Here is a 27,861-nt window from a genome sequence, read left to right as displayed (position 1 = left end):
TTTGCCTCTCAACACTATTATGCTGTACCCCCTGGATATAGTACTGGGATGAGTTGGTCCCTGTCTCTTGGACGAAGTTAAAAGAGGCATATTGTAGTATTGCATGTTGGACAGCGTGAGAGAGTTTAATAACCGGTAGTCGTCTTCAAAATTATTGTCTCTTCATGAGAGGTATCGCAAGAGACAAATCGGCTTTGCAACAAAAGATATAGACAGAGAGCAAGAGCTTCAGATTTCAGTACTGGAGTGGATAAACTAGATATCTTTCCTCTTTTCTAGATTGTACAAGACAAGCTATCAAAATAAGGGTGGTATAATCCAGAAAGGGAAAAAATAACAGTGCAAAGATAATATATTTGAGATTGCCCTAATTAGGCTCCAGAGACAAAAGGATATGAAGGAAGTACCTACGGAGTAGTACCTAGGTAAATATAAAGAATAGAGGGGCAGTCATTTGTCAATTAGCTTAACCACCTAGACAATCAAATACCCGTTGTCCGATAGGCCACCATAACCCCGGGGCCGTCGTAAACGCGATCGGCGGTAGCATCCTCTAACGGAGAACTTTGGCCCCCGAAAATATAAAATGACCAGAAGTGGGCTTCGGCTTTTAGAAATGACTTCAATGTTGCTAAGAGCGAATCAATTGAGAGGTTTTGGCAAAGTCGAGGCCCCCTCATTTGTAAAGGAAGAGCCTGGCACCTCCAGTTTTAGCTATAGATCAATTAACAAGAACATTGAAACATTCTATCAAAAGGACCATGTCAACCCAGATGGTTACAAGGTTGGATCATCTGTTGGGAAATAAACCGGGTATTGGTTAAATCCGGCTTATAAATAGGCTTATAAATACATAGGCTTATAAATCCATGGATAGGAATTGGTATAGTTTGGCCCTAGGGGACTAGGTGGGTGTATAAGACATCCAACTCCTCTATAACTAGGTCGGGAGACTGTCTACTTCCCAATACTACTCTCTCCCTCCTTCCCTTTGTCCCTACATTCGTAGTGCCCCAACATATTCAAGCTTAACAGATTCGCCAACTACATATATAAATTTTCCTCTTTGCAGCCTTGCAACCAACATTCCCGGAAATACTTGAATATTCACAATGACTACGTCTTACCTACTTCCTGCGAACACCTTGGTACTTGTTACAGGTGCCAATGGCTTCATAGCGTCTCATATCATCGACCAGTTGCTTGATAAAGGCTTCAAAGTCCGGGGCACAGTTCGTGCTCCTAAGCCATGGCTCAATGCCTTTTTTGATGAGAAACATGGGAAAGGGCACTTTGAAACCCTGGTTGTCACAGACCTCGGGGATGCCCAACAATTGGAAAATGCAATGCAGGGAGTTGGAGGTGTCATCCATGTGGTCAGTTCAATACACAGCCATTCAAGAAGAAGGCGGTAATTCCAAACTTTCTTTCTAATCATATTTGTCAATAGGCATCTGATGTGTCTTTCAGTGTGGACCCTCATGCCGTCATTCCCTGGGTGACGGATGCTGTGCGCAAGGTTCTTGAAGCTGCATCTAAGACTGAAACCATTCAAAGGGTTGTTCTTACTTCATCGTCACGAGCTGCCTATATGTCTTCGCGCGGTAGCACCAAGGGTGTTCGTATAGACGAAAGTAAGTATCTCACGCCTGGCCAGAGGGGCAGGCTAATACCTTTTCAGATACTTGGAACGAGGAATCAATCAAAGCAGCATGGGATCCAACGACCCCGGAGGACGCCAAAGCCTTTGCTGTGTATTCTGCGTCTAAAGCAGAAGGTGAGAAGGCCGCATGGGCATGGATGAGAGACAATCAACCTCATTTTGAATTCAACACAGTGCTTCCCGACTTAAATGTGAGAATTTCAAATCGTTCCAAAGAAAGACCCTGGCTTTTACTAACCAAGAGTCTTTACATGGTTTAAGATTGGAAGGATTCTTCATCCGGAGATTGCTGGCTCGAGCATGGGCTTTGTACGTACGCTTCTCAAAGGAGATACTACCTCGTTCGAGATTTTCCCTCCGCGTAAGATTCCATTTCCCCCCCCCCCCACCTCAGTCCTGTTGTGGAATACTTGAACATTCTCTAACATTTCGAAACCTGCAGTGTGGTATGTTGATGTTGAAGACACCGCTCGTCTCCATGTGATCGCGCTGCTCAGTCCCGATGTGAAATCTCAAAGGCTCTTTGCCTTTGCAGCATCAAAGAATTGGACCGACTATGTTCAAACTCTTCGCAAACTGCGACCCGACAATAAATTGATCCCAGAACCTCCTGCGAATGACCCACATGATGAAACGGATGTCGTTCCGGCCCATAAATCCGAGACATTACTCAAAGATTTCTTGGGCAGGCCAGGTTGGACTCCATTTGATGAAAGTCTCGCCGCTGGTATAGAAGGGTTGGAATAGTAGTGCGATAATGACTTTTGTTATATGTCGGAAATGGGGGATCAGCCAGCATATTCCACAGGGTATTTGTCCTGAATGCTGCATGGCCTCTGCATGGGAAATCACACACACCAATACATTTTAGACCAGTCCGTGTCATGATAAATTGCCAGATTTTGGTCGTTCGATTGAATCAGAGAAATATATATCAAGATCCTGGTTAGCATACATAAACGGTGTTAATAATTAGACCCGCCTACCTAAAAATTTCAGTAGTAGTCAACAGGATAGACCCTCCTGGGGCCGAGTGACAGTGTCTAAATGTTGCTGATGTGTAAGACTTTCACGACTGCATTCTTGTCGAGGCAACCTTACTGCCTTAAGGCGGATAGGACTTTTGCTCCCCACCTACTTGATCTTCCTCCATCCCTCTCCCTCCGTCAACGGCTGAATTCAACACGTGGTTTCTCACTCGCAATTCCTTCTCGCATTTCCTTCTCTATGATTCTGCAATCCTTGGGCCACCAGTTTCCGAGCTGAGGGCACTAATCGGCCCAACCGGGGTTTTAGACCCATGAACAATATCCCGACCATTCGAACTCTTCCACTAACTCGCGTTATTCACAATCACCGTCATGATATGGAGTTGAACCTCTTATAAGTGTCCAGATCCGTCAGTGGAACCCAGTTGACCCGTCTCTTTGGATATTGCTGACCTTACGACCGGATCTGCGATAGCACAGCCCAACGAATACCCGAATCCATTGCTCAAGAAGCCATGGTATCCCGTGGAGGTGAGCAACACGAGCGATACTTCTGACTGCCGAGGCGATCATATAATGTTTCGGCTAACATCAACTACACACCACACCTAAGCTGCGGGGAAGGGCGGGGAAACCAAGATGCCCCAAAGACGCCCAGCTTTGGAGGAGTGAGATGACGTCATATCTAACAATATGGCAGCCCGAATGAAAGAAAAGAAAAGGTCGTTGGTGTTATGACGGGCAGCTGACAAGGACTATATCTAGCCGATCATGTTCGCTTCTCTGAGCTTTCTCACAACAGACTCCTCATTAGCTGAATTCACAAGGATCCCATCCGCAGCCGCCAGCAATCCGCCTTCTGCCTTGTTAACCTCCAGATATTTCCCATCCCAGCTGTATATAACATCCCCATGACGCTGCTGATCACTAAAAAGAAGCGCCGCACTCCGGGCTACAGCCTCCGGACTCTGAACACCGACACCAAGCGCCTCAATAAAAGGGGTATCAATAATGCCAGTTGCTGTCCAAGAAGGCGCAACAGCATTGAGTCGAACCTTTCCCTCAAGTTGATACCCTATCCCGCGGATGAGCCCCAGAACACCATGTTTCGTGATCGTGTAATCACCAGTGCTGAAGTTCTGGAACGAAGACGTAGAAGCAGTGACCACGATACTGCCCAGTTCACCAGATGCACGATGTGCCGAGTTCTTCTGGATGTAATATGCGGCTAGCCGAACTGTGGAGATGACACCCAGAAGATTGACATTGATAGTCCGGAAATTAGGAGGGGTGAGTTGACCATTTTCGTCAAGGTTGTCGTCCAAGAAATCGGACGTTGGCCCGACGCCTGCATTGGCGAAGACATGGTCAATACAACCGAACCATTCTTCAACCTGGATAAATGCATCGCGTTGGCTTTCCCATGAGCAGACGTCCAGTTTTATAAACTTGAGCTTCTCCGAGATCTCGAGGTCGGACGGTAAAGGGTTCAGATCGCCGATGATTACATTCGCGCCGTGCTTCAGACATAACTCTGCAGTTGCTTTTCCGATTCCTGACGCGCCGCCTGGTATTATCAACATTTCTGATTCACTGTTCGTGGTGGTAGAATGAAATATGCGTACCGGTAATGAGAATTACCTTATCCTTCATTCCCTCGAAGATAGCGTCGGAAATTTGTACGGTCGCCATGTTTGGAGATAGGTGTTGGATTGGGTGACTAGTATCTCGGACTGATGTTGGCAGGGTTTATATCTTTCTGGTTATGTTGACAAGCCGAAGTTGTTGAAGTAGTACAGACGAAACTATACTGCATATATAAGATGAAATGGATTTGCGCGAAGATGATACTAGGAGATCAGAAAGAAGTAAATTGTAAAGCTGTCTAATCTCTTCATATTTGGAATAGAAGTCTATATTTATAGCCTTCGCTTCTACCCCTGTAGAATCCTAACCCCTCATCTGTGTCTGAATCTCTCATTAGTCAGATGGCCAGTAGCCGAAATATGGTATATGTACGGAGTACGTATTTGGTACCTAGGACACTATACGTACTTGATTTCCTCTGCCGGGTGAGGCTTTCCTATCTTAGCTGCCGCCGCTTTTATGAGGGCGCTCAGGGTCAGGCTCACTGAGTAGATTTCAGTCCGGGCTCAGATTCAGTGAGTGTGGTCCCTAACGAATGTTAGGGCCTAATATATATATCGCTGCAGAGACGAACAGAGGTTCTGTTTGCCCTTATGATCTTTTGGCCTAGCGGTTAAATGCTCTTATGTAAACCCTTAGGAGTCCATGGGTACCTAGTTAGGTAGCGGCCTAAGCGGAGCACAAGATTACATGAGCTGCTCAGTAATATCATATGATAAACCAGTGGGGTCCATTGATTCTGCCTTAGGCAGCTGCCCCACTTGGGACAGATCCCAGATAGTAGACCGTAGCCTGATAGCTCTCTCTCTCTCTCTTCCTCCTTCCTCTCTCTGTCCCTTTGCTCCCAGGCGAATCTCACAGTATTGTTTCTCCATATCTGGATCTCCACTCTGTAGATTCTCCATCATAATCTTGCCATCATACAACTTATGTTTTTTTTACTGCCAATCAAAAAAAGACTGAACTTTATAAAGTTAGCCTAGAATTGTCCATCTTTTTACCGCTCGTTCTAGACCTCATTTATATAGTAATACATCCATATATCGGGCTTTAGCCATTAGCGGAGGTTCTATATCATGGTACTTTTTGTCTCATGTCATTTTTGCCACGTCGTGCAACTTCCGTGGTCTAGAATAATTTCAATTAGCGTCATATGCTTCTGGTTTTCAATTTGCTATTGGTGGATTGCCCCGGGTTGGGTTTGAATTTTCTAGTTTTGCGGTTCGGGAGGACGTTTGCGTGTAACTATGCTTAATCCATCCATTACACTAAGCAATAGCCATGTAGTCAAAGATGGATGAACCATGACAGCTGATGAACGTATCATATTGACGTAGCCTGCTCTGTTACTCATGCGTCGGTATATAAGCCTTGTTCAGGAAAGGGCATCGCTTGTTAATTTCATTTGTGTATAACGCACCATACGAACTATCAATTCGACAATTTGCGAACATGAAGTTAATTCCACTCCTGATCTCTGTGCTACCAGGACTAGCACAACAAGTGAACCAAGCTGTCCTTGAAGTTCCAGAGCCCTACGCCAGCAATTGCAGTGCAAAGCAGATTCAGTCAATGACAGTCACGAAGGATTGCGATTGCTGGAGCGGCAAAACTAATTGTCGAGCTTTGGAATACACATGTCCAAATCCCGACAGAAATATACGTGCAATTAGCGGTCTAAATTTTAACACTTCTCTTGGTCCATGCTTTTATGATGATAATGCTTCATGCAATTCCTGCTATCTCTGGTTCCATAATCTATGTTCGTGCATACAGAAGCTGCTATACACCCCCGGCAGCACCAACTGCAAGAACAGTACTGCTCTCAAAACAAACAACCCAGTTTGGATGCTGCTTGAAGACCAGCGACTGATCACCACAACGCTGCCATTGTCCGGGATTGAAAAACTGCAAGATGCCGGCCCTCATGCTGATGCTGGCTGGAGTTTTGCGCAGACAAAATACAAGAGGGGTACACAAGCACTGGCTATGAACTCAATGGCGTCAAGGACTGAAGAGCAAATCCACATCCATGTGTGCGATATCAAAGATCGACCATGTTATCCGAGTTTCAGAACTCGTGAGATACTGTCATGCCTCAGTAATGACACCGCGAGTCGTGCTGAGTATAAAAACATGAAACCGGTACCCTTGATGCTTGGCGATACGAAATGCAAGGTGGCAGATCACAAAGGCGACAATATTGACATAGTAGGGGACATCGAATTGGAGATACGGAAGAAAGATTGCAAACTCAATACTGGAGCGGGGATCATAACGGACAGCAATAATTTTACCTGGGCGTGCTTGACAGATAGCACGATGGCTGCTGAATACATATTCTGTAACTAGCGCAGAGGATGACTGGCGGTGCGAAACTCCCATCTTATCAAATGTACTCTTAACTTAAGCGACAATGTACCCTGTATATGTCCTTTTCTTTTATAATCCTCCTTCTGGTTACCATTTTGTGCTATCCAACCGGTTTGGATTAGAGCAAATATCAGCCACGTATCTGCAGCTATCCACCGTTCCAACACTTTAAGAGTCCCTGACACAATCACATCTATCTTGCAAGTCATCTCGCAAGTCAACCTTCATATGGGCTTCGTGGGTCAGTTATGCAGCGCCGAAGAATTATGCTTTGGGTGAAATTTTCTAATGAAGCTTGGTTTGGTGCGACTAAACCAGATGCAGATCGATGGCCTGGAGAACATTTTCAATTTACCTGCGCATGTCCCCGAGATATTGAGGGATACACAGTATACTTGATCCCTAGTTTTCGGATATTTGATGTACAATAACACGGATAACAAGATAGGCAAGCTACTTCGCATTCTAAGAGAGTATCTATATAGTGCCCGAGCCACTAATTAATTTAGAGGATATTTCTAGGTGTAATATAGCTACTAGATTATAGTTAGTTGTAAATAAGAATATACGGAAGGGAGTTATATTCTAATACCTTAGGGGGTTTTATTACTATTATAAATTAACTACGACGAAAGCTATAGTAAATAATACGGCCGGCGGAGTCTTTTTTAGGCTTCTAGGAACACTAGAGCTTTTAGTTTCCTTAATAGTACTCCGCTAGTATCGTGCTAATATAATAATATCTATAGGATGTTCTTAGATCACTACTATTAGTGATTTACGGGTAGTGAATAGTGTTAGAAAGTTAATATTAACGTTTACGCCCAACGGCTTCTGTAAGCCGAAAGTGCAAATAATACTCATCAATATATAATACTATGTCACTAGGCAGGGAAAAATGGCTTGTTGCATAGATAGAAATAATGTTCCGGGCTCTACTTATAGGGAGTGGCAATGATAAACTTTATGTTAATAATGGAAAATTACAGAGAGTGACTTTATTCTGACGAAGAGTGGGATATGTTCCAATATGACGGGCAAGGTAAACAAGTCCCTTTTCACTCAGTCGACCACTCTGAGCGAAAGCCTGACCGTACTTCCCCATGCGATCCTTGACGTTGAGGTCAAATAAAACACCTTCACATTACTGCTTGGCAATGACAATGGCTCCAGGCAAAGGAGTACCCTGGTAATTCGGCCCCAGAATATTTGACTGCACCAAATATTAGTCAGCAGACCCCTAACCAAGGATGAGATGAATTGGTAAACATACCGACATAAAGCACCCTTTATCAGATGAGCGGAATGTTGCATCTCCACACGCCGGTTTGGAGGCACATAGATCCGCACATGCCTTAGCATCAGCCACATTAGCGAAACCGACTGATAAGGATATTAGCCACTGGGAACTTCTATGTAACGGGGAAACAACGTGCCATCAGGTCCTAGGTTGGTTGTCACATCGCAGTAAATTTTGTACGTGAGGCCGTTCTTAACATAGAGCTTCCCGTCATCAGCCGGGCAAGTCGGGTTGGTGGTAGTGGGAGTGCCCGGCGCACAGGCTGCGGGTTGATAGACGGTCCCGAGGGGACAGCAGCCCGATTGGCCCGTTGTTGCGTCTGTATACCGGGTGCCTAAAAATTTGTTAGTGTATCTTATGTCCAGGATACCAAGAAGACAAGTGCAAATGTTACCCACCGACGCAAGCGGGACAGTAGCTCGCATCAGAGGGGAGACCAGGGCCAGTAGTGGCAAGGCCCACAGAAGCCAGAGAAGTCAGAACAATAGCAGGAAGGTACTTCATAGTGACTTGATAATACTGAATTCTGAATAGCAGAACAATTGTGGTTCTAAGAAGAATATTAAAGACTCTTCCAACATAGGGTAGCCTATTTATATACAAAGAAATCGGATTTAACTGGCATGGCTTTTGCAATTACTATTATTCATACATTGCTAGTTTAGTCTGCTGTTTATCTGCAGTGCTGTAGTCACTCTGCATAGTTACTGCATTAAGTTTATTAGATGTGTCATTTTCCTTAAACCAGTCACAATCCATTAACGAGCTGCAAGCTGCAAGGTGCTGGATTAGCCAGACCAAGTCAGCAGTTCATGCACATTAGTGCGCGGAAGAGAGGTAACCAAGACAGCTATGTTGCAAGCTAGGTATCCCCCAAGAGGAAATCAAATTCATAAGCTCCCAGCTTTAGTAATACTGAGGCTTAGGCCTTAAGACGCATACGGAAGAACATAATTACTTCGCTGTTATAGTGTCATTGGCAATTTTGAATTTGTCAAGGCAGCATTACCTAGGTAGAGTTGTTCAACGATCGTTTTAGACATTAGGTTCTGGGATTGTACTAACCTTAATCATCGGCAACTTGTCATACCCCATAACGCAATGCAATGATGGATCTAGCGGCAGATCTATAGCGGGGTAACTGCGAACATCATGTATGCCCCGCAGATAACTAACTCAATATTGTGACACAGAAGGGCTAGATCATAGGAAAGTAGTCACGTGTCTTGGTGGCGCATATCAAGATAGGTGCTAGAGGGGTGTTCCGTCGGCTTAAGAACCCCAATCCTTCCATGAAGTGTAGAAGCTGATAGGACCTTTGGTGGCCTCATCTCAAGTGCGAGCAACCCTGCAGCCCCCGATGCAATAGAAAGTGAGTTACCCATGGCGGTGGTCGAGAGTTTCAGCGACTCGTGCATCGATACAAACTAATAGGCAAAGTGTGGATGGTGAATGGTGGATGGTGGATAGGCGATTTTCCAAATCGTCATGTGGGAGAGAATTAAGGCGCATTGAGGTCGCAGTGGTATGACCAATTCTGGAACGTAAAAGATTTAAGTTTAGACCAGATGTATAGTAGCGGGTTTTAAGACAGGTGTAGAGAAATCTCGGTTGGGAATATGTTTGAGGCATATACACAAGATGCATTTTCTTGGCAAGGCTTGAATCATTCGCACCGCGACCCATCTTCTAGACCTGGCAACTGCAATCAGAACAAAACTGACGGGTCAACACTGTCCAGCCGTACCCAACACGGGAGCATGGAGAGGCAAAGAGAAGATCGTTAGTCCACAAAGCTAGGCGTGGCAAAAGGCTCTCAAGAACGTAACGATAAAAGACAGTTTGAGAACAGAGCACGGACCAATGAGGCAAAGGAAACGTGCGTATAATATGCAGATCGAGCTGTCGAATCCTAAAGCCCTAACAGATCATATATACCACAATTTATACAAAAACTGGGTCGAACTAGGCCTAAACTGGGTTTTCTAGGGCCCTAGTCACTAGGTCTGGGTTGGGCCTGGGTTATCAGCTTTCGACACAAAATGGGTCATGCAGAAGACTGGGGCCGGTACAAAAAAAGATCGCCATAAAGGTTACTCGATGGCAAAGAACCATGCGCCGTCCCTAAGGACAAAGTATGCTGAAAAGACTTTTGCCTTGGAGATGCAAGACTGCCGAGCTGAGACGGGCTGATTATTCTCAAATCCTATGTCCAACCTGACTCTCATTCGGAATATATAAACTTTTAAACATATAACTCTCTCTCCATAGCCCAGAGAACAAAACCTTTGTTGTAACCCCAGGTAAAAGGAGGAAAATATTGTTCCCCCACGACGCGGAACCCCCTTTTCAGCCAATAAACACCTTGGATCTCACGAATGGATTTGAGCATAATGCACGAGTGAACCAATTCTGTGCACTCCGCAAGAGACATTCTTTTCTTCAGTTCCTCCTCACATGCCTTAACCAAGCTTTCCGCAATACCTTTCCTCCGATATCGAGGATCCGGCGTGATCGCGACAGCTGCAATTTCAAAATCCCCCTCGCAGGGCACATTCTGGGATTCATCACGAAGGCTATCCAGCACCGTAGGGTTTCCAGAGAAGATCTCATCCGCACTGAATTGGTCAAAATGGCCCGGTAACTTCCACGCGGCGCCTTCGGAATCTGGCAACCAGACTTTCAAGCTTGCAGTACCGATGATCGCATTTTGAGCAAATGCAATTGCAGTAAAGCCAGCTTCCTGAAGTTCATCGGCAAGCTGGGTGTCGCTTTCGAGCCGGGGTCCGTACTTTTCGAAAGGACTGACACCGGTATCATAGTAGCCGGCGTTGATCACGTCCCGGAGCTCATGCAAGAAGGGCTGCCTAAGAAGATCCCTTTGTGCGAAGGTTTCGATTCTGTGGGAGGGTGGAGCTGGTGAAGATTGGATGGGTTTTAGGATATCCGGAGTCTGTAGTATGCCTTCCACAGTGGTAGTAGACATTTTGAGAATGAATGGAAGATCCCCAGAAGTGGAATTTGGCAAAAGACATAAATGATATTGTAGTTCGGTCAGCATTCTAAAGGAATGCAACTTGTCAAGTGAAGGGCGTGATATACGAGATGTAACCGAAGGCCGCAAGATAGCGCGGATGCCCCAATTACGCCAATAGCAGCCAGTCTGTGCGCCGCATCTCCACGGTTTCAGAATAAGCAAAGCCAAGAAGTACAGTAGTTCCGGAAATTGGAGTCACCAACTACTCTCTTCCATTATTTCCCAAACCCCAATGCCAAGACCAACTAGTCTGTATTAAGAATAGCCCTGGTGTATCAATCTTCCTGTGTCATTGTATACGGTATTTAAGTTGAACCTATCACATGAGCCGTGTATAGTGACAGTATGTGCGATAGTACTGCTAGACTTCTCAGTGGGATGTACTGCCTTGAGGGTATGACTCACTTAACAATGTTAGTTTACCTTTATCGAACGGGTTATCAATGGCGTGCCACAATTGATTCTGCTAGGGCATGAAGTCCTTAAAAACTCTCGCGGCATTGTCGAGATACCAGTCCTGGACTCCAGGGGCCCGCTGGTCCCGCCAGGTGTAAAGATGCATTTCCTCACCCTGCCTCCTGGTGTGGGCTAGCGGATACTCTGCAGGCCTTATCGACCTATAAATTGTATGCGTCAATACCATTGCTCCCAGCATAAGGGGGATCAACTGGCTAGCGGATTTAAGCGCATACATCCCTCTGTGGGGGTTCCATTGTATCGTGAGTTCTGTCGCGGCTATGACCACAACTGACGTGAACAACCTAAACGCACCTACCCAAACCAAATACCTAGAAGCATCAAAGTCAGTGTATTCCTTTGGGATCAAATAAAGCATCTTACCTGAGTTTGTCAACAGGAATTTGCCCGAGGCCCTGTGGCGCTGCACCAGGTATTCCAGTTATTCCCCCTATGGGAATTATAACCCACAATTTCCCCTCAAGAAACCATGAAATGGCGGCAACAAGGCGGACAATACAGAAACAGGTCATCCATCCATCAAGATCTATATTAATGGCTCTGAGAACAAGAGCATTAAGATTCACACGACAAAAAAGAAACCCGAATTCTGGACACTCTGGATTCTTTGCCGATGATACTTTAGTTGTCCAGAACCACAGCTTGAACCCAGACACGGCTAGCAACAGAGACTGCTGAGTTATATCGAACTCTGCACTGGCGATGACAAGCGTCCATTTGGTAGGGTCTAACGTTGGATCGCAGCAGCTGATGATCCTCCAGGCAGATATAGGGATAAACATGTAGAAGTAGCCAAAGCAAAGAAGCATCGGAACGTATATGTCAATCATCGGAATGTCTGAGGTGGACGTCTGAACAATGACAGCTATCAGTGTGGCAATGGTGAATGCTAAGAGTCCGAATCGGATGGGACCAACATCGGCTTTCACACGGAGAACGGCTGCAAAAGCACCTGCAAGCCACTGAAGATAAAACCCGAGCCGAATTCCGAGACCATACGTCTCAGGGTTTTCCGAAGGACAGCTGGTATCGTCCATATTTGCTTGCTGAAAGGTCGAATATGTGGGTAATTGTAAATTTCTGCAACACTAAACAAAGCAGAAAGAAGAGCTGCAGATGTCATTTTGAAAACAGTTGTTCCACAGGTGTCGCGATTAAAAGTAGTAGTTCAGAATTCGACATGTATTTCGTCCGCGTTACCATGTCCTGTAATTGAGTGGTTAGCGAAATGATAGGATGCCTTCCAAAGTGATGTTGCTTAACAATGGTCTAGGCTAGGATGGCCCTCGATGTAACGTCTAATGGTATGCATTCGTGACATGTAATTTGTTTGTATTGAGGGGCGGTTTTGGTCACCCGAGCTTGGTGTTTCATGAAAATCGGCGCCGCACGCGGATCTTACACTGTAAATATGACAAAAAACAATACCCTCTTGAAAATAAGCTTTTTGGGCAGGAAAGGTTAGCCAGCTCATAACCCTGATGATATAAATATCTATAACTTGTCATTACTGCCGGATTTCCATAGAAAAGAGAGCATTTGACGAAAATATCTAAGTTGAAGAGGGAGATTGTTACGGATCTACTTGTGAAGGTAGAGAGCCCTTGTCGATCAGGTAAGACAAGAGAGCTAGGGAGGAGGTAAGGCTAAGTAGTAGATCAGGTTAACACATGGAATGATCCTTGAAGAAGGAAACTAAGTACAGGAGATATGTGCAATCGTTTTATCCCCTTTTCCTGCTTTAGTGAGAGCTAAGTGCCCTAGCGACAGGGATTATGTAGGATGTATTTGCCACACACTTCCTCAGTGATATATCCATATACGCCTATTTTTCCTGACCATTGTCAGAATGTTAGCACGTAAAACAGGCCTAAGCGCAAGCGTAGATTTGACAGCAGTCAGAAAATCCCTGAAAGAGAGAGCGAAAGAGAGCCTTTTAGGAGATTCTTTCCTTTCTATAGCAAATATAACCAGGTGAAATATGATATAATCATACCCAAGCAACCGCATATACTAAAAGCAAGGACTGAGGCCCTTCTATGTCGACCTAACTGATTACTGGGGAAGACCCGCTGAGGCAATTCTATGTCGGCCAAGACCAGCTTATGGACGCAGGCCAGACTGTCGGTAAAATCCTGCACTCTGTATAACAATAGATGATCGTGCGTAATATAAATCTGGGGCACACATAACTCACGGATACTCCTGGCTAGATTTCTCGATTAGCTGCGAATGAAGACAGTAGAGAGAGACCTTGCTCGGCCGCTTTGAGATGAAATCTTGCATACTAAGCTGACCACTTCAATCATATAATTGATAAGCTCAAGGGTATGTAGATTTAGCTATTTTCGGTGCTATGGTTCAAAACGCCCTAGTGCGGTCAATTTTGAGTGAAAATGATTGTGAGAAATTTGGCCGTGAGGGACCACCAATGGCAGAACCTACACAAGTTACTAAGCATGTCTTTGGGATTGCCGACTGAATATTGTGTTTCCTGTCGTTTTAGTTAGAGGTTTCAATATATCTGATTTTGTCCTACATTGTCGTACTGCCAGATTTTTGTCATTATTTTTTAAGTAGTTTAGCGTATCTTGGCATTAGGGTCCGAGAAACAACGAAAGAGTGTACGTGGTGACACCAATTTCCGGAACTACTGTAACAGGTTAAAATATGAAACTCTCGTATCCTCAAACTTCATGTGAATCATCAATCAGAAGCAGAATAATAGCCAATCATTCGCCAGTACCAAGAGAGAAAGTAGTCCTTAGATTCCCAGTGCGTAGGTGCCCACCACTTTTCGTAAAGAACAGCATAGCCCGCCTTGATATCCTCTGGCCATGGCCATTGAATATTCCACGAGAAGTCCACTGCAGTCCACGGGGTAGGGCCTTCACGAGAAAGGGCAACATTCAAGACGCTCTGGTCGGCTATGCTGGTATCAAAGCTATCCTGGACTCCCAGCAACGCCTCAAAGTAGTGGAACATCTTAAGTGACGGCTGCAAGATCATAAAGCCAGTATTCAGGGTATCCCAGCCCCAGAATCCTCCAGGACACGCGACGGGTGCGATGCGGGATTCTGCCTAACTTGCGGCAAGCCAGCAGCAAAGTAAGTCTCTGGCAGGGGTATTTCAACCCCGTTGAAGGACAGTGAGGTCTGTGTGGTTGTTGCACGCCAACTCACTGGGGCGCTGAGAATCCCATCGAGACATCTCATCAGAACGGAATCGCCATCCAAAAACAGAATCAGGTCGTACTGGACCATCTCCCACAACTGCAGTTTCGTCAAGGCATCGGCCCATCGGGATTCGGTCGGTCGAATCCAGTCGACTCAGAAATCGGACCTCTCCCACTCGATAACTTGTGCACCGTCGGATTGCAGATGGTCTCTCTTCTCTCGATCGACATTCTGATGAACAAGCACCACGAACGGGATGTCCAATCTAGTCCGTGTTTCCGGTGCGTGAAGGACCTGGTATGTGAGGATTCGAGCCGCGTCGAAATATGGATCGCTAGTATTGTGGAATTCGGAGACGAAATGGTCTTTGTTTTCGGTGGCGCGCTCAGATAAGTCGCGTAAATTACTCGTCGGTTGCTGGTTGCTGTTGATATCTCACTAGGAAAGTAGATCTTCCATAACCACGACAGCAAGAGTACGAAGCCACCAAAAAGCCCAATTGAGCTTAATATGGGCTTCATTCTCACCAACGTTGAGAATATTAAATGGTGAAACGCGTGATCGGTCACAGGCACATCCTTATATATATTCAACATCAACACTGCTATGCGCAGATTTGAAAGAATAGGAACAGGAGAAACCTGTGTGAGCTCCTCTCATTGTGTTCCATGCACAACCCAGTATGGCCGCTTGTTTCGGTTCCCTTCTGGATTCTTTCTGGATAGGTAGCAAGGAATACTTAGTCGGTTATTACTCGATAAGGTGAGAAACATAAGTTATTCGCTGTCTTTCCTTTCAATTCAAGGTTGACGCTGTTAGCCTTGCAAGGAAAATTCTAGTAATATGAGGGTTCCAGGTTCGTCCCTGAATGCGATATATCAATAACGACTAATATATCAAGTTGCACAAATGACTGTGCACAAAAGCATTGACCGAATATAAACCAAGCACCTAAAACTTGGGATGTCTCTGGAGCCCTTTCTGTCTTTTTCCTGGTTCATATACACATTTCTCTGGCCTAGGTCTCCAGGTCTCCGACACGGCGATGGGTGATCATGACCAGAATAACGAATACCATGTCAATTTCGAGACACTCAATCTTCTGAGAAGCATACAAAAAGGCTATTTGGGCGTCTAAAATATAATTGGGCAAGCTTCCCTCTAATAGCGACCATCTGTTTCATTGGTACGCCTTTCACCAGTTGTTTATAGCTCATACCTATCGTCTTCCACACCTAAGTCTATGACCGCGAGGCCTATCGGTTTATCGTCGTCTTTGTCTAACTTAAGACAACTGAATCGCCAGAGGAAACTTGTTTATTGCATGGATTTAGCCATATAGCAGGTGGTTTGCCGGTACTATTCCTTGTCCAGCTCCGAGCATCGGTGTTGCGATGGACACCTGTTAGTACTATTGAACACCGGAAAGACGTTTTCCAACGGTCAACCACGGGCCAGTTCACACTCCAGTTGGATTCAGCACTCCCAGGACCTCACACAAAGATGCTATATGATTTTCTAGACCGAGAGAAAGCCTCCATATTAGCTCAACTTCGTACGGGACACGCCAGGCTCAACGGACATCATCATCGAATCGGCCAAAGCGATAGCGACATTTGCGCGTGTGGCATCTCACGTGAGATGGTATCGCACTTCTTGTTATATTGCACGCGATAGAGTGTACAGCGTCGCACCCTTATTGAGGCAGCTGGTTCCAACTTCGGTAGTGTGTCGTTTATGCTGGGCGGTAAACCGGAGAGCATGGAGGGGATAAGCGAACGGAATAGGAGAGCATGGAAACCTCACATTAATGTCATCAAGGCAGTCATCACGTCTATGATTGAGACCGAAAGGTTGGCGAATGAGGGGTGCTGAGATGTGATACGCGAAGTGCAAATTTGTTTCATGTGGTGAAGTTATCCGGTGTACATATTCAACGGTGCAGTGCACACTAGCCAGGGGCTGCATGCGACCCAAGGTCGTGAAAAGCCTGAGGAATATAATATTAATAATAATAATAATAATCATCTAAGGCTTTGAATAATCCATGCCATGTGTGACAATGCACTCGGCCTACAGTCCCGGAGCGCCCCCAACTCAGCGATCTACCTACAGACGGCCTTCCATACACCCCCCCCTTCAAACATCCTTGGAGGTAATGTGTTTGCGCAAGATGGTCAAGATCTGGCCCCACGTCTCTCGGTACAATTCGACGCCCCTCTCGCTGGCCTGCAGCTTGCTTGGTCTAGAACATCGGGGTCAGCAGGGTTCCACTTTCCATTTTCACCTTGCCCCAGAATTCCCAAACTTACTCGAGGACTTCATCGTCATGCCACAGCTTCCCGATGCTCCCGAGGCCCAGGGTAGTCGCGCTGACAAGGGATCGACTTCCGTATTCGGCAGTTCGCGCAACGAAGTACTGGATTGGACCCATGAAAACCTTGGAAACCAGTGAGAAGTTCCGGCCAAGATCCGTCTTGCAGAACCCCGGACACGCCGCGTTGATAATAACCTGGTTGTCGCTGTGTCGGTCCGCCACACCCTGCAAGGCGAACATGGTGGCCAGCTTGACCATCAAGTAGTGTCTTTGGTCGGACCATCCCTCCTCGCTGTTGAGTTGGTCAATCAAGGTCTTGTCTGACTCGAGCCACGACTCCTCAACGTCCTGGTAGCCCTTGCTCGTTGTGAACGTGAGGTGAGACGGGATTGCATTAGCGGCGGCCGTTTCCCGGAGCTTGGGGAGAATAAGCAACGCCATTAACGCCGTGGAGAGCACATTGACTTGCAATGCGATCTCGTAATCTCCGGGCCCTTTTGTAAAGCTGGGCATGGCAAGACCCGCATTGAGGAGTGCGACATCAAGCTTGGGGACTTGTTTGTTCAGCTTTGCGGCGAATTCCTTCACGGCATCAAACGTCGAAAGATCTACCGGGATGACAACAATGTTCTCATTGCCGGTCTCGCGGATGATGGCGGCCTTTGTGGCCTCGCCTTTCTCCTGTGTGCGGACGGCAATAACGAGCGGCGATGCCCCCAAAGCAGCAAATTTGACCGCGGCATGATATCCAATACCAGTGTTGGCGCCGGTGACCAAGACCGTCTTTCCCTTGTACGAAGTTTGCGGATCCTTCGGCGGGTTTCTGGCCTGCGAGTACAGATGCTTCAGCTGGTTTGCGCTCGGGCGAGATTGGTTCGGGTTCTTGGCTGTGGAGGACATGGCGAAAATGTAGAGAAGGCTTAAAAAAAAGACGGGAAATCTTCAAACACGAGGAAACCTAAAGAGAGGGCGTCAAATTCAGGGCGCGGTGTTACGTGCCAGGTCAATCAACAAGAAAGAGTGCATTCAAACTAGAAAAGCAAAGATGGGGAAAAAGGAGAGAGAGCAAGTGGTGAATCCCAGAGGATCTTGTACCAGAGCTATCCCACAGTACAGGCAACCCCTTTCCCGATTAGGCATAGTAGCACTTTGAAGAACAAAGGAAACAAAGCAAACATACGATCTCTGGCATGTGATCATATGCAGATCGTGACACGCTGGATGGGTCGAGTTCTTGAAGTCAACATGCAGTATGAGGTTCTAGAATTCAGGGTCGTGGTGGAAGCATATGCTGTGGAGAGATAAAGGCGTCGGTCAATGTCGAGTATTGTGGAGGTTGAATTTTACAAGCGCATAGTATCCGATTATTATATTTCCAGCGCGCCGGTTTTGCAAAATGACACCTAACCCGCAGGCCCCAAAGCTGCTGAACCAACGTAAGCAGCTCCTGTAACCCCTGGAAAATCCTTCAGGGCTGTATCTACAAACACATCTCATACTCAGTCCAATACGCATCATTAGTCCCATGCCATACTAGTGCAGACGGTAATTTCGAAAGTCGACAGTCAACACTAGATGCCGCTAAAATTACCGACGTGACGCAATATTGGGGACGACAGCAGGCGGGATCCCGCTAAGGTCGCCGGGCAGGCACGCTCACACCTCAAGAAAGAGTGGTCTGTTTGGCCCGGTGAATAGAGCCTTAGTGCAAACTCTGGTTGGGCAAAAAGGACACTCGGCTTTGTGGTACCTTGGAGAAGTACGGATGCCTAGCCCATCCGGAGCTAGGGCATGTGGATCGTGATACCCCACCTGTGGGCCGGGTTGCGGAGTACCGCCCGCCGGAGCCCTATGTTGTTGCTCCCCCACCCGGTCGAATACCGCCTCCGCATATGCAAGCCCACCTAGTGGGCTGTCCCTGTCGGAGATGACATAAGTCGACTAGGGGCGGGCACTCTGCCCTCAATGTAGTGGTGGAAATGGACATAGATTGCGAGACAGTTGCATGCGACACGGCATGGGATGAAACCACACCAAACTGCCGTTAACCGCTGGATATTCCCAAAGTGCCAAAGACCCTCCTGGCGCTGGATATTCTCTGTCCGACCGACCCGTGCCCGCCCTATAGGAAGCCTAGAAAATCATGTGACAATTGGTATCAGGCATACCATACAAAAGTGCATAATACTTCTTGTATGTACATGTATAGAATATCAGGTTACAGTTAGTCATCGATGTCCGCACAGATTGTTGAAAGAGCGGGTTTTGTCATTTTAGTTAGTGAGAGATTTCAATATATCTGTTTTTGTCCATACATTGTCGTACTGCCAGATTTCTGTCACCATGTATTCAACCTTGGACTGACATATTCTCCAACTTTTGCAACCCTCCAATTCGATTTTTCTACCTAAATTCGAAGTTCTCTCTACTCTTTATCAATTCCAGATGCTCACAGGACATGTGGGCAACAGGCCCTGTCTCAACAACACCGCTCATAATTCAAAAGAAGCAGACCAGCTGCCAGCTGATCCGGTCCTTGGTATCTCCAGTTCACTTTTCACTCTGAGGTCGACGTCTCAGATCCAGTGCAGCTAGCATCTATCCTATGGCGAAAGTCCTTGAAATTTATCTCGACAACTCCTTGGTTTCAAAAGCTGTATTGGGCCCCAGTGGACAACGCTTCGCGATGTCAACAAATTATCGTTTTAGTCCATTGGGAGAGCGGTCATGGCTGGAAACTGTTCCAGTCGTCCTTGGGCTTTACCATGATGCTGGGCTATATACAAAATATCTCCAACCGGTGTATCCAGCTTACTCTACCCGCCAATCTCTTCAACTTCGACAGTGTCCTCGAGATAGTCTCATTTCAGTTCTCTGATACACTGTCTACATCTCAGATTGATCATAAATCAGATTTCAGATCCAAGTGGGAGACAACAATTTCTCTCTACCCCAGCAATGTTACCACGGAGTCCGAGTTGATACATTGTTGTGGAGAATGGCTTGAATTAGATTACCCCTCTGGAGATCAATTCTTTATCGGGTTGCTATTCTGGAAATCGAACACCGATGTGGGTAATCTGCGTCAACTTCGAGAAGCAAATTTTCACAATATCGGGCACCACATAGCAGACCTTCTGAAAGCATACAGAAAAGTGAGGAGATAATGAATTTGAAAATTGAGGTGAAACGGGAACGACTGACCATTTTTAAAGCACGGCATCTGTGCCCAAGGCAGTCCGGAGATGCGACACTAGTCTTTCTACGCCGCAGCTAACATAGCCGCTCGCCATCGCACCCTCACACAGCCTGAAATAAGGCAGCCCTGGTCCCAGCCAACAAATGTGTTTGATTAGTTAGACGTGACTCGGTTTCTTGAGCGGACCGACGGAGGGGCTTCAGGGGAAGTTCAGGGGCCAATTACCAGTCCGTGGCGATTTTCATTTGCTTCGGCGCTTACGCACCAGATTCTTCCGCCTAAAGTTGCTAATTTAGCAAAGTCTCATAGAGCACCCAAAATATTCCAGGACAATTTAATGGAGGGCGAGTTGGAATAAGGTCTGATAAACAATTACATGAAAAGTAACAGATTAATATCATCTCGAGTTTGTGCCGGCACTTGCTTTACATGTTTACACAGGCAACTACTTGTTCATTCTAAGAAGGTACATTAGTGATGGCGTACCGTGCGTGGGACATGGGTGGGCGAGAGGTTAGTCCTTGATGAAACTAGTTTATGAACCCGCTGACCATAATCAGATCAAAAATCTTACGTCTATTGCGCATGCTCTTGCCACGGTGGGTGAAGAACCAGTGAGCTACAAATACCTGGAAGTGGCTGCGGAATCGAAGGAATAATTCTCTATGGAATTCAGTGAAGATAACCGTGTTGAGAGCATGTATTTATAGGGCTGACAAGTTACTGTTTTGTCGTTCCTTTTGGGCGGTAGAACTCACCTATCGATGGTGTTATCCGGGGAAGCCAACCGAAGAGAGAGGGTTATTGGGTACAAGACAGAATGTTAAACATGAGAAAGAGTGAGCGAACGGAATGTAGGGGCAATGGGGCAATTTGCTAAGGAATATAGCTTCCCGGTAGTCTGGTGGCCCGATGCTGATGTGGGCCAGGGAGATGGCATTGTGAAAGACGTGTCTGTTCTGGCGAAGGGTTGAGAGTGCGCAGTGCTTGTGGTAGAAACGCTTCATTATCATGCAATATGCAATCGCTATTAAAACACAAACTGTATGTAATCGCTTCTCTTATAAAACATCCTCTCATAAACATATAAACGGCTTACATCTTCTGACTCCGTTCGCAGCAGTTGTCTCTTTGCTCGCCATCTTTGGAGCTGGCCAAACTTCAATCTAGAGCGATCACTTATTTCGATAATTTCTCAGATCGAAACCGTGCCGGTAGATAATAGTTCTTTTTTCATCATACCTAACGAAACATTTTGATTGTTTCCGAGAGTGTACTTGTCTGTTTGGCTCTTCTAGTCTCGATACCTTAGGTATGTTATATACGTGTAATAAAAGACAAGAACATTCTGGAAGCTCATCGTGACCCCGTCCAGAGATTTTCGTCTCTCGCTACTTCTTATTGGCTTTCACTTCCCGTTCTACTAGTTAGTGCCCGGCCCTCGCTCATGCCCTCACTCACTGAGTAGATCAAATACACGAGAGCGGTCTGACCAAATATGTGATCCACTGCATGATATTCGAAATCTTATTTGCTTCTTACGAGTAGCTGAATCTCAGCTGACCAGTCTGATCCACTAATCGTGACGTGGCAATTGTACAAGTGCCGATCTTCCCGCATGCACCCCCACCTATATGCAATATAGCCCTCAGTAGTCAAACCAGCCGGGCAATGTCTGTATTGCTGTATGTTATATATCGCCTCTGACGTTATGGTATATAGTATGTACATATATAATGACTATAGATACTTTTCCATATGTGCGTTAGCGTCGACCCACCTACTAATATATATATCTGCGTTTTCTGTCAATCTCTAGGCTTTTGACATTAGAAGTATCCAACATTTCATATTAAACCTGACCAAAACCAAATAACCAACAGCCGTCAATACATTATGGGTCCGAGTCCCCCAGGCCAAGCAAGGCTAGAATTGGTTTGTTCACGTTCCTTAATATAAACCAACCTTCCAATAAATTTTTAAGCTAACTATCCATCTAGACATTCGATATTCGGTATGATAGTCAAGAGATCTATGAAGAATACAAGTCGGATTGGAAAATACGATGGGCGTAATTTCGACCTCTCTTTGCACGTGAATGTTTGGATACTAATGTGTTTCGATAGCCTGGTTAATCTATACGCCAAACATGGCCTGCCCTATACTAAAGACGTAGAACGTCAGGTCATCGAGAGAGAGCGGACCGTAAGAGAATGGGTCACGTGTGTATTCCCAGAGCCCCTATAATTATATATCACTGTCCATAGATCTCGGATGTGAAAGGTAAAACCAGCTAATGCTTGCTTTTACTAGGGTATATTTGCCAAAGGACAGCCCAATTAATATCGAGACTTTGCGAAAAGTGGAGCCGCGTGTGTGGAATTCCGAGTACAAGTTCACGGTTTACATTACGGGCGCAATACATTGAACACCTGGTGCCAGAGTTATGAGCTTGACTTCTGGATCAGAATGGATGGAAACTCATATTTATCCACTCTAGATGGTTTGCAGCCTAGTCGAACCGGGCCCAGGAGGTTTCACCATAGACTCGGCTGATGATTCTACTCTCTTCAAGCCCAACACTTCCTCTGCATCTGTTCCAACTCGATCGCCAGTCTGATAACTCTAGCAGACAGCTTATAAAAATTGATGCCAATTTTGGACGGACCAGATGGTAGATCTAAACAAGCCCTAAAAGCCTATGCAATCAGCGTTACCATACAAGCTTGTTCTATGACATGTGAGGGATGTAAACTTTCAACACTTGCTATATAAACAGGAAGATCCCAACCTTACTAAAAGTCCCTATCTTTCCACTTTCTTGGTGAGCAAGAAACCCTCTTTTGTCTCTTTATATAGTCTTCTCAAATTACCTGCAATCACTATGACAATTTCTCCTCGCTCTATAACTGTCATTGAGGGTGAATTTCAATGCCTGAAAGGCATCAGAGAGGTATGCTTCGATAAAGACGTTATGGCGTTTCTCCAGGACGCATAGGCAAAGCTCAAATACAAAGGTATATACCACCAGCGAGGACTTTTTAAAAGGTCACTCATTCACTATACTACAATAGGTGACTGTGCCGAGCTCCTACTTTATCTCTTACAGGATGGGACAGCAAAAGATAACCTCGATCAGAGAAAGCGAAAGCCTGCCTCTCTCCTAGGCCGCGCAATACAGTGCATTGCGTACGGTAAGGCTTTTGCTGGATAACGGAGGGGATATTAATCCTATAGACGATATATATACAGCAGCGTTGTCGTAGTTGATATAGGCAGGTAGGGGCCCGAACCGAGTAGCCACAATAGATTATCTGAGAGGAATAATACGACGAGGAGAGGTGCTACACGGGCTTCGATCAAGAGGAAGATCACCTAGGTCTTTCTCTCGAGTTGTTATTGTAGAGCTTTAGCTTCTCGCCTTCTGCTTTAAGAAAATAAAGCTTCCTTGTTACAACAGGTGTGGTGTCGGCGTGCACAAACCACCTCAATAAAGTGTCTTTCGAATCTGCTACGCCACAACAATTTGATGCTTCTCCAACTCCAATCGCTATGCATTTTGAAACAAATCACCCTGTTTTTCGGACGCCCGTTAAGCCTGAATACAATGTGAATGAATTGACGTTCTCGGAAAACAAGGACCAACTCCATCTGGAATCTATGAGGCAAGCGAGACAAACCCCTCCTCAGCGCATTGCCGGCGGACCCGCTGGTGGTTGGTGTCCTATGGGAACACTTTCTCAACATCATTTGCCCCAAAGGCAAGTATAGTGTCGCCTACACTAGAAACTATCCGAGCTTAATTGGGTGCTTCATCTGGACGAAGAGACCGATATTGATGAGTACCTGGTAAAAGCGTGCTTTGACTTTACTGAGCGAGGAACAGACGACATCGGGATGGTACATATTTCGCTTGAATTATACGTCTTACCCAACACTAAAACATGTACAGGGAACAATCTAATACACATCATATATTAGAAAAACGTATTCTTGACCACCGCTGAGATATTTAGAGTCGCAGAAGACTTTGGCCATTTCCAACTTCCAGTCCGACTTTTCAAGCGCCCGCTACTGGGCTGGATGCATGGATCCTTTATAATGATGAATGGTGGCGTAGAGAACAAGGTCACCTGGGACACTGGGTGTCTTGCCGAAGACTTCTGGTTTGCTTTCAACGTACGTGTTCTGACTATATCAACAATCCACTTGCTCGCTAATTTGGAATATCTGAACGAGCAGGCCGCACGCTGCGGATTCAAATTCGGCTGGATTCAAGCAATCGCACGAGAACAACCTCCCGTTAGTGTTTTAGACTTGATTCAGCAACGTAGGCCGCGGTACACCGGGATTATGTCTATGGATAGCTGGTTGGTTAGATTGGTTCTCGCAATCCCTATGATGGGACCGTTAGCTATGCAAGTCTGTAAGTGATTGGAGTGTGCTCCAGGACTTACACCTCGGTGACACCTCTCTGGGCAGTATGGTCTTGCATATTATTTTGACATTGCTCTGGGCGCCATTGTGCAGTTCGCACATTCAATCATCTTCATATCGGCATTGATTTGGCCTGCAAGCAGATTTGTGGTGATCAAAAAGGTATAGCATGTGGTTTCTGCCGATAATACATGAAGATAATCTTGAATTGCTGGAAAATATATGGTATTAAACATAAGGATTTCATTGTATAGCTTGGGGCGACTATCGACCGGCAGTGACTTTGGTCCTATTGGCTTTTATTGCTAGCAGAAAATTGGCCCTCTATGTATGCATGGGATTTTCCAAATTCTTATAGAGTAGTAATTACCTGAATAAGTACCCTTAGTCAAGTCATTTTGTAGATCTGTGCATGAGTTCACGGGTTGGAAGTTTCTCCAACGTTTCGTGACACATTCATAATATGATTTTAGAGTTCAGAATTCAAGACAGTAGACCTGGGTGCTCTAATATGCTACAGTTCCTCGGCCAGTTCCTGAGTGCATCGCTCACAGGCGCAAGAAAATAGGAAGTCTTCTTGTAGCAGATTTTGCCGTGCTTTGACGTCTACATACTTGGGTAAATCAAAATAGCAAATGAGACATTCTTCACCTGCGGCAAGGTTCCGCGAAGTAGTGAAAACCATTCGCCCATTGCTGTCTGGTTTCCAGGTGATCTAGGATATTTGTGAGCATTTGGAATTTGACAGTGTCTTCACGGGATAACTTACATTTGGAATGCAGGAATGGTTTATGATTGTGGCTCTTGGATAGATACCCAACCCGTAATCCAAGCCTCGGTCAACTGGGGGGTCCGGAATGGGAAATATCCCGGTCTCCCTTGGGTATAGTCCGAACGAGTTAGACTCTTCTTTGCAGATGAGGTCCACCATGTCGTCGAAATTAAGATCTGACTGAATATCATGAGTTAGGTATAGCTCAACAAGCCTTTTCCAGTGCTGAATCTGCGTCTGGGGCCACTGCTCCCGGTTACTGTGGAGGAGATCAACGGATTCCCATCCCCGCTTGAACCGATCTTCCCAGGAATAAAGTTTCGATGGTTTGGATCCTGCCTGGAGCTCAAGGTATCTTCCCGCTAGAAGACGGAGGACTGTCCAAATCATAGCAAAAGTATACTGACCCTCGTTTTGACGAAGATTCTCTCCTTGGTTTTTCAACCAAGCGCATTCAAAATCATGCCGAGCCTGATCCGCAGTTCGGCAATCAATGTTACACCAAGCCACATCTCGGATACAATTGCTTTGGCAACGAACGCTCTCTTTGTATTGTGTCACCCGTTGGCGGCATTTCAGGTTACTGCAAATTAGGGCCTCGGGTTGAGATGGATCCAGAGACGGGGTCAAAGCATATGGTACATCTGCGAGGATTGTGGTTCCTGCTGGCACAGATGCAGAGACCTGTAGGGATCTTCCTTTGTGACTATTGTAGTATTGTACCAAATTTGGATGCACATAGACATCCGCGTCTCTATCAAGAGGATTGGCAGTTTTGGACTCGGCTGGCTTCTGCGCAACGACTAACTGCCTTCGCTCCATCATTCCCATGTCAATGGTGCCTTCTCGTGTCGACGTTATCAGCTGCAACCCATCTTCTGCTTGAAGATTTAACCCCACTTTCTGCAAAAGATTGTCCATTTCCTCCATATCGTAAAGCCTGACGGAATAGAAAAGGTCCTGGAGGACTGTAGGGCCTTCCAAATCAATCACAATTTCTCGGCTGGCGAGAAGAGTTTTATCTGGAGAAAGCTCTCGTTCCCGACAGGCCATAAGTGTCTTTTTGCCCTCAAGCCATTCCCATCCACTTGAACTGAAGTTGGATCTAATCCAAGATCCATCCACGTAGTCAATGATGAAGATGCCTCCTGGCTTCAGGACCCGAGAGACCTCGCGGAGGGACTCTAGGTCTCCCTCATCATTGCAGTGCCCAAAGGAGTTTCCCAGAAGTATAACCAGATCAAAGGAGCAATCCGCTTCAGGAATCCGACGAAGGTCTCCCTCCTGAAACATGGTGTTGCCCTGCACATCTTCTGCTATCACTCGTTCTCGAGCAAGGCCAAGAAGGTAGGTGCTCTGGTCGACGCCGCGAAAGTTCACCGATGGGAAGCGTTTGGCAAGGTTGATGCTATGTCGGCCTTGGCCACAGCATAGATCCAACACGTTGATCTGAGATTCTTGAGTTCGTAATAGCTGTTGCACACAAGGGATTCCGACGAGCTCGTTGCATTCGGTTTCTGTGATAGCGGGGATTTCGACACAGTCGCCGTCGGTGTAGAGGTACATCTCATTGTAAGCTTTTTTCCACCAATCCTTCTCGATATGAGGAAATAGGGAGTCAACATGGCCAAGACTGGCAGGAACCGTCATTTTTGAGTATATTGAGAAGCGACGATACAGGTTTGGGGGGGTCCACGGGTGTAGGTGATTTCTCTGCAGGAAGGTTCGCTATACACAGACCCTGACAAAGCGCGGGACAAAGCTCAAAACCTTGGAACCCGACTATGTTGTAGGTTATTGCAGCGTCAATTTCAGAACTCTGTAAAGTGGGGTCCGATTTACCCGATCTCTAGGCATTTCACGTCTACATCTTGCTTAAATTACTTTTCTTCTACTATCTATGCGTCCGCGCTCTGAGCTTACTCCAGTATCACATGAGTCTATCTGCGAGCTTCATAGTGCTGTTGGATGAGGTTTGAACTAGCAGAATAACAATGGTGGTGTGGGGCAAAGGGATTAACAGGCGCTTGGTGGTCATGGATCCATAATCACTCACGCCCAGGCGGGTACCTATCCAACCCGATGAGGCAAGATGCTCGACCCTCAAGAGACTAATATGCGTCACGCATGCTACGTCATGCGGTTAAAAACGTTTCTTACGTCGGAACCTGAAAGATCGAAAATAAATGACTGCGAACAAAAGAAAAAATAGCGAAGCTCGAAGCAGCAGGGTAAGAAGTATCAAAATGAGCAAAAGGTAGACAAAACGGGGCTTTCCAGCATCGGAAGAAAATGCAGCAATGTTAGCAGCGGCCCCGGGGAGATATCCACATGACAAACCTACGAAAAGAAAATCCCCGACGAAATCTTGGCTTATTTGCGACGGATGTGAAAGATGATGGAACTCAACCCACTCATTTTCGTCTGCCGTCTCCGAGTTCTCTCCAACTCTACCTCGCTCTTAGCTAGTATCT

The 27,861-nt window shown here is 46.0% G+C and overlaps 11 protein-coding genes across 11 annotated transcripts; 4 read left to right on the top strand and 7 right to left on the bottom strand.

The window, feature by feature from the left end:
• Nucleotides 1-1,112: 1,112 nt before the first annotated feature.
• Nucleotides 1,113-2,410, top strand: N7471_008791 (uncharacterized protein; the record flags this gene model as incomplete). The annotated part of the gene is made up of 5 exons (XM_057281510.1): nucleotides 1,113-1,376; nucleotides 1,451-1,634; nucleotides 1,682-1,854; nucleotides 1,925-2,024; nucleotides 2,106-2,410. The coding sequence occupies 5 exons, from the start codon at nucleotides 1,113-1,115 to the stop codon at nucleotides 2,408-2,410; spliced, it is 1,026 nt and encodes a 341-aa protein (XP_057135770.1).
• Nucleotides 2,411-3,413: 1,003 nt separating this feature from the next.
• Nucleotides 3,414-4,344, bottom strand: N7471_008790 (uncharacterized protein; the record flags this gene model as incomplete). Its single annotated transcript, XM_057281509.1, has 2 exons — nucleotides 3,414-4,219; nucleotides 4,278-4,344. 2 exons carry the CDS (start codon nucleotides 4,342-4,344, stop codon nucleotides 3,414-3,416), a joined length of 873 nt encoding a protein of 290 aa, XP_057135769.1.
• A 1,675-nt stretch (nucleotides 4,345-6,019) lies between these two features.
• Nucleotides 6,020-6,651, top strand: N7471_008789 (uncharacterized protein; the record flags this gene model as incomplete). The annotated part of the gene is given in 2 exon segments (XM_057281508.1): nucleotides 6,020-6,061; nucleotides 6,076-6,651. The coding sequence occupies 2 exon segments, from the start codon at nucleotides 6,020-6,022 to the stop codon at nucleotides 6,649-6,651; spliced, it is 618 nt and encodes a 205-aa protein (XP_057135768.1).
• Nucleotides 6,652-7,816: 1,165 nt separating this feature from the next.
• N7471_008788 (uncharacterized protein) lies at nucleotides 7,817-8,476 on the bottom strand (the record flags this gene model as incomplete). The annotated part of the gene is made up of 4 exons (XM_057281507.1): nucleotides 7,817-7,885; nucleotides 7,946-8,055; nucleotides 8,109-8,306; nucleotides 8,371-8,476. The coding sequence occupies 4 exons, from the start codon at nucleotides 8,474-8,476 to the stop codon at nucleotides 7,817-7,819; spliced, it is 483 nt and encodes a 160-aa protein (XP_057135767.1).
• A 1,741-nt stretch (nucleotides 8,477-10,217) lies between these two features.
• On the bottom strand, nucleotides 10,218-10,958 carry N7471_008787 (uncharacterized protein; the record flags this gene model as incomplete). The annotated part of the gene is made up of 1 exon (XM_057281506.1): nucleotides 10,218-10,958. One exon carries the CDS (start codon nucleotides 10,956-10,958, stop codon nucleotides 10,218-10,220), a length of 741 nt encoding a protein of 246 aa, XP_057135766.1.
• A 517-nt stretch (nucleotides 10,959-11,475) lies between these two features.
• N7471_008786 (uncharacterized protein) lies at nucleotides 11,476-12,523 on the bottom strand (the record flags this gene model as incomplete). The annotated part of the gene is made up of 3 exons (XM_057281505.1): nucleotides 11,476-11,626; nucleotides 11,702-11,797; nucleotides 11,850-12,523. 3 exons carry the CDS (start codon nucleotides 12,521-12,523, stop codon nucleotides 11,476-11,478), a joined length of 921 nt encoding a protein of 306 aa, XP_057135765.1.
• A 1,669-nt stretch (nucleotides 12,524-14,192) lies between these two features.
• On the bottom strand, nucleotides 14,193-14,749 carry N7471_008785 (putative glycosyl transferase family 8 family; the record flags this gene model as incomplete). Its single annotated transcript, XM_057281504.1, has 2 exons — nucleotides 14,193-14,567; nucleotides 14,669-14,749. 2 exons carry the CDS (start codon nucleotides 14,747-14,749, stop codon nucleotides 14,193-14,195), a joined length of 456 nt encoding a protein of 151 aa, XP_057135764.1.
• A 2,052-nt stretch (nucleotides 14,750-16,801) lies between these two features.
• Nucleotides 16,802-17,879, bottom strand: N7471_008784 (Short-chain dehydrogenase/reductase SDR; the record flags this gene model as incomplete). Its single annotated transcript, XM_057281503.1, has 2 exons — nucleotides 16,802-16,907; nucleotides 16,975-17,879. 2 exons carry the CDS (start codon nucleotides 17,877-17,879, stop codon nucleotides 16,802-16,804), a joined length of 1,011 nt encoding a protein of 336 aa, XP_057135763.1.
• Nucleotides 17,880-22,074: 4,195 nt separating this feature from the next.
• N7471_008783 (uncharacterized protein) lies at nucleotides 22,075-22,606 on the top strand (the record flags this gene model as incomplete). The annotated part of the gene is made up of 4 exons (XM_057281502.1): nucleotides 22,075-22,113; nucleotides 22,179-22,249; nucleotides 22,305-22,400; nucleotides 22,492-22,606. The coding sequence occupies 4 exons, from the start codon at nucleotides 22,075-22,077 to the stop codon at nucleotides 22,604-22,606; spliced, it is 321 nt and encodes a 106-aa protein (XP_057135762.1).
• Nucleotides 22,607-24,279: 1,673 nt separating this feature from the next.
• N7471_008782 (uncharacterized protein) lies at nucleotides 24,280-24,612 on the top strand (the record flags this gene model as incomplete). The annotated part of the gene is made up of 1 exon (XM_057281501.1): nucleotides 24,280-24,612. One exon carries the CDS (start codon nucleotides 24,280-24,282, stop codon nucleotides 24,610-24,612), a length of 333 nt encoding a protein of 110 aa, XP_057135761.1.
• A 517-nt stretch (nucleotides 24,613-25,129) lies between these two features.
• N7471_008781 (uncharacterized protein) lies at nucleotides 25,130-27,037 on the bottom strand (the record flags this gene model as incomplete). Its single annotated transcript, XM_057281500.1, has 2 exons — nucleotides 25,130-25,330; nucleotides 25,385-27,037. The coding sequence occupies 2 exons, from the start codon at nucleotides 27,035-27,037 to the stop codon at nucleotides 25,130-25,132; spliced, it is 1,854 nt and encodes a 617-aa protein (XP_057135760.1).
• Between the last annotated feature and the right edge of the window lie 824 nt (nucleotides 27,038-27,861).

Source organism: Penicillium samsonianum (assembly GCF_028829775.1).
Source record: "Penicillium samsonianum strain IBT 33392 chromosome Unknown utg000004l_segment0_segment0, whole genome shotgun sequence".
Classification (NCBI taxonomy): Eukaryota; Fungi; Ascomycota; class Eurotiomycetes; order Eurotiales; family Aspergillaceae; genus Penicillium; species Penicillium samsonianum.
Note: the sequence above shows the minus strand (reverse complement) of the source record. Positions and strands in the feature narration are given on the sequence as shown.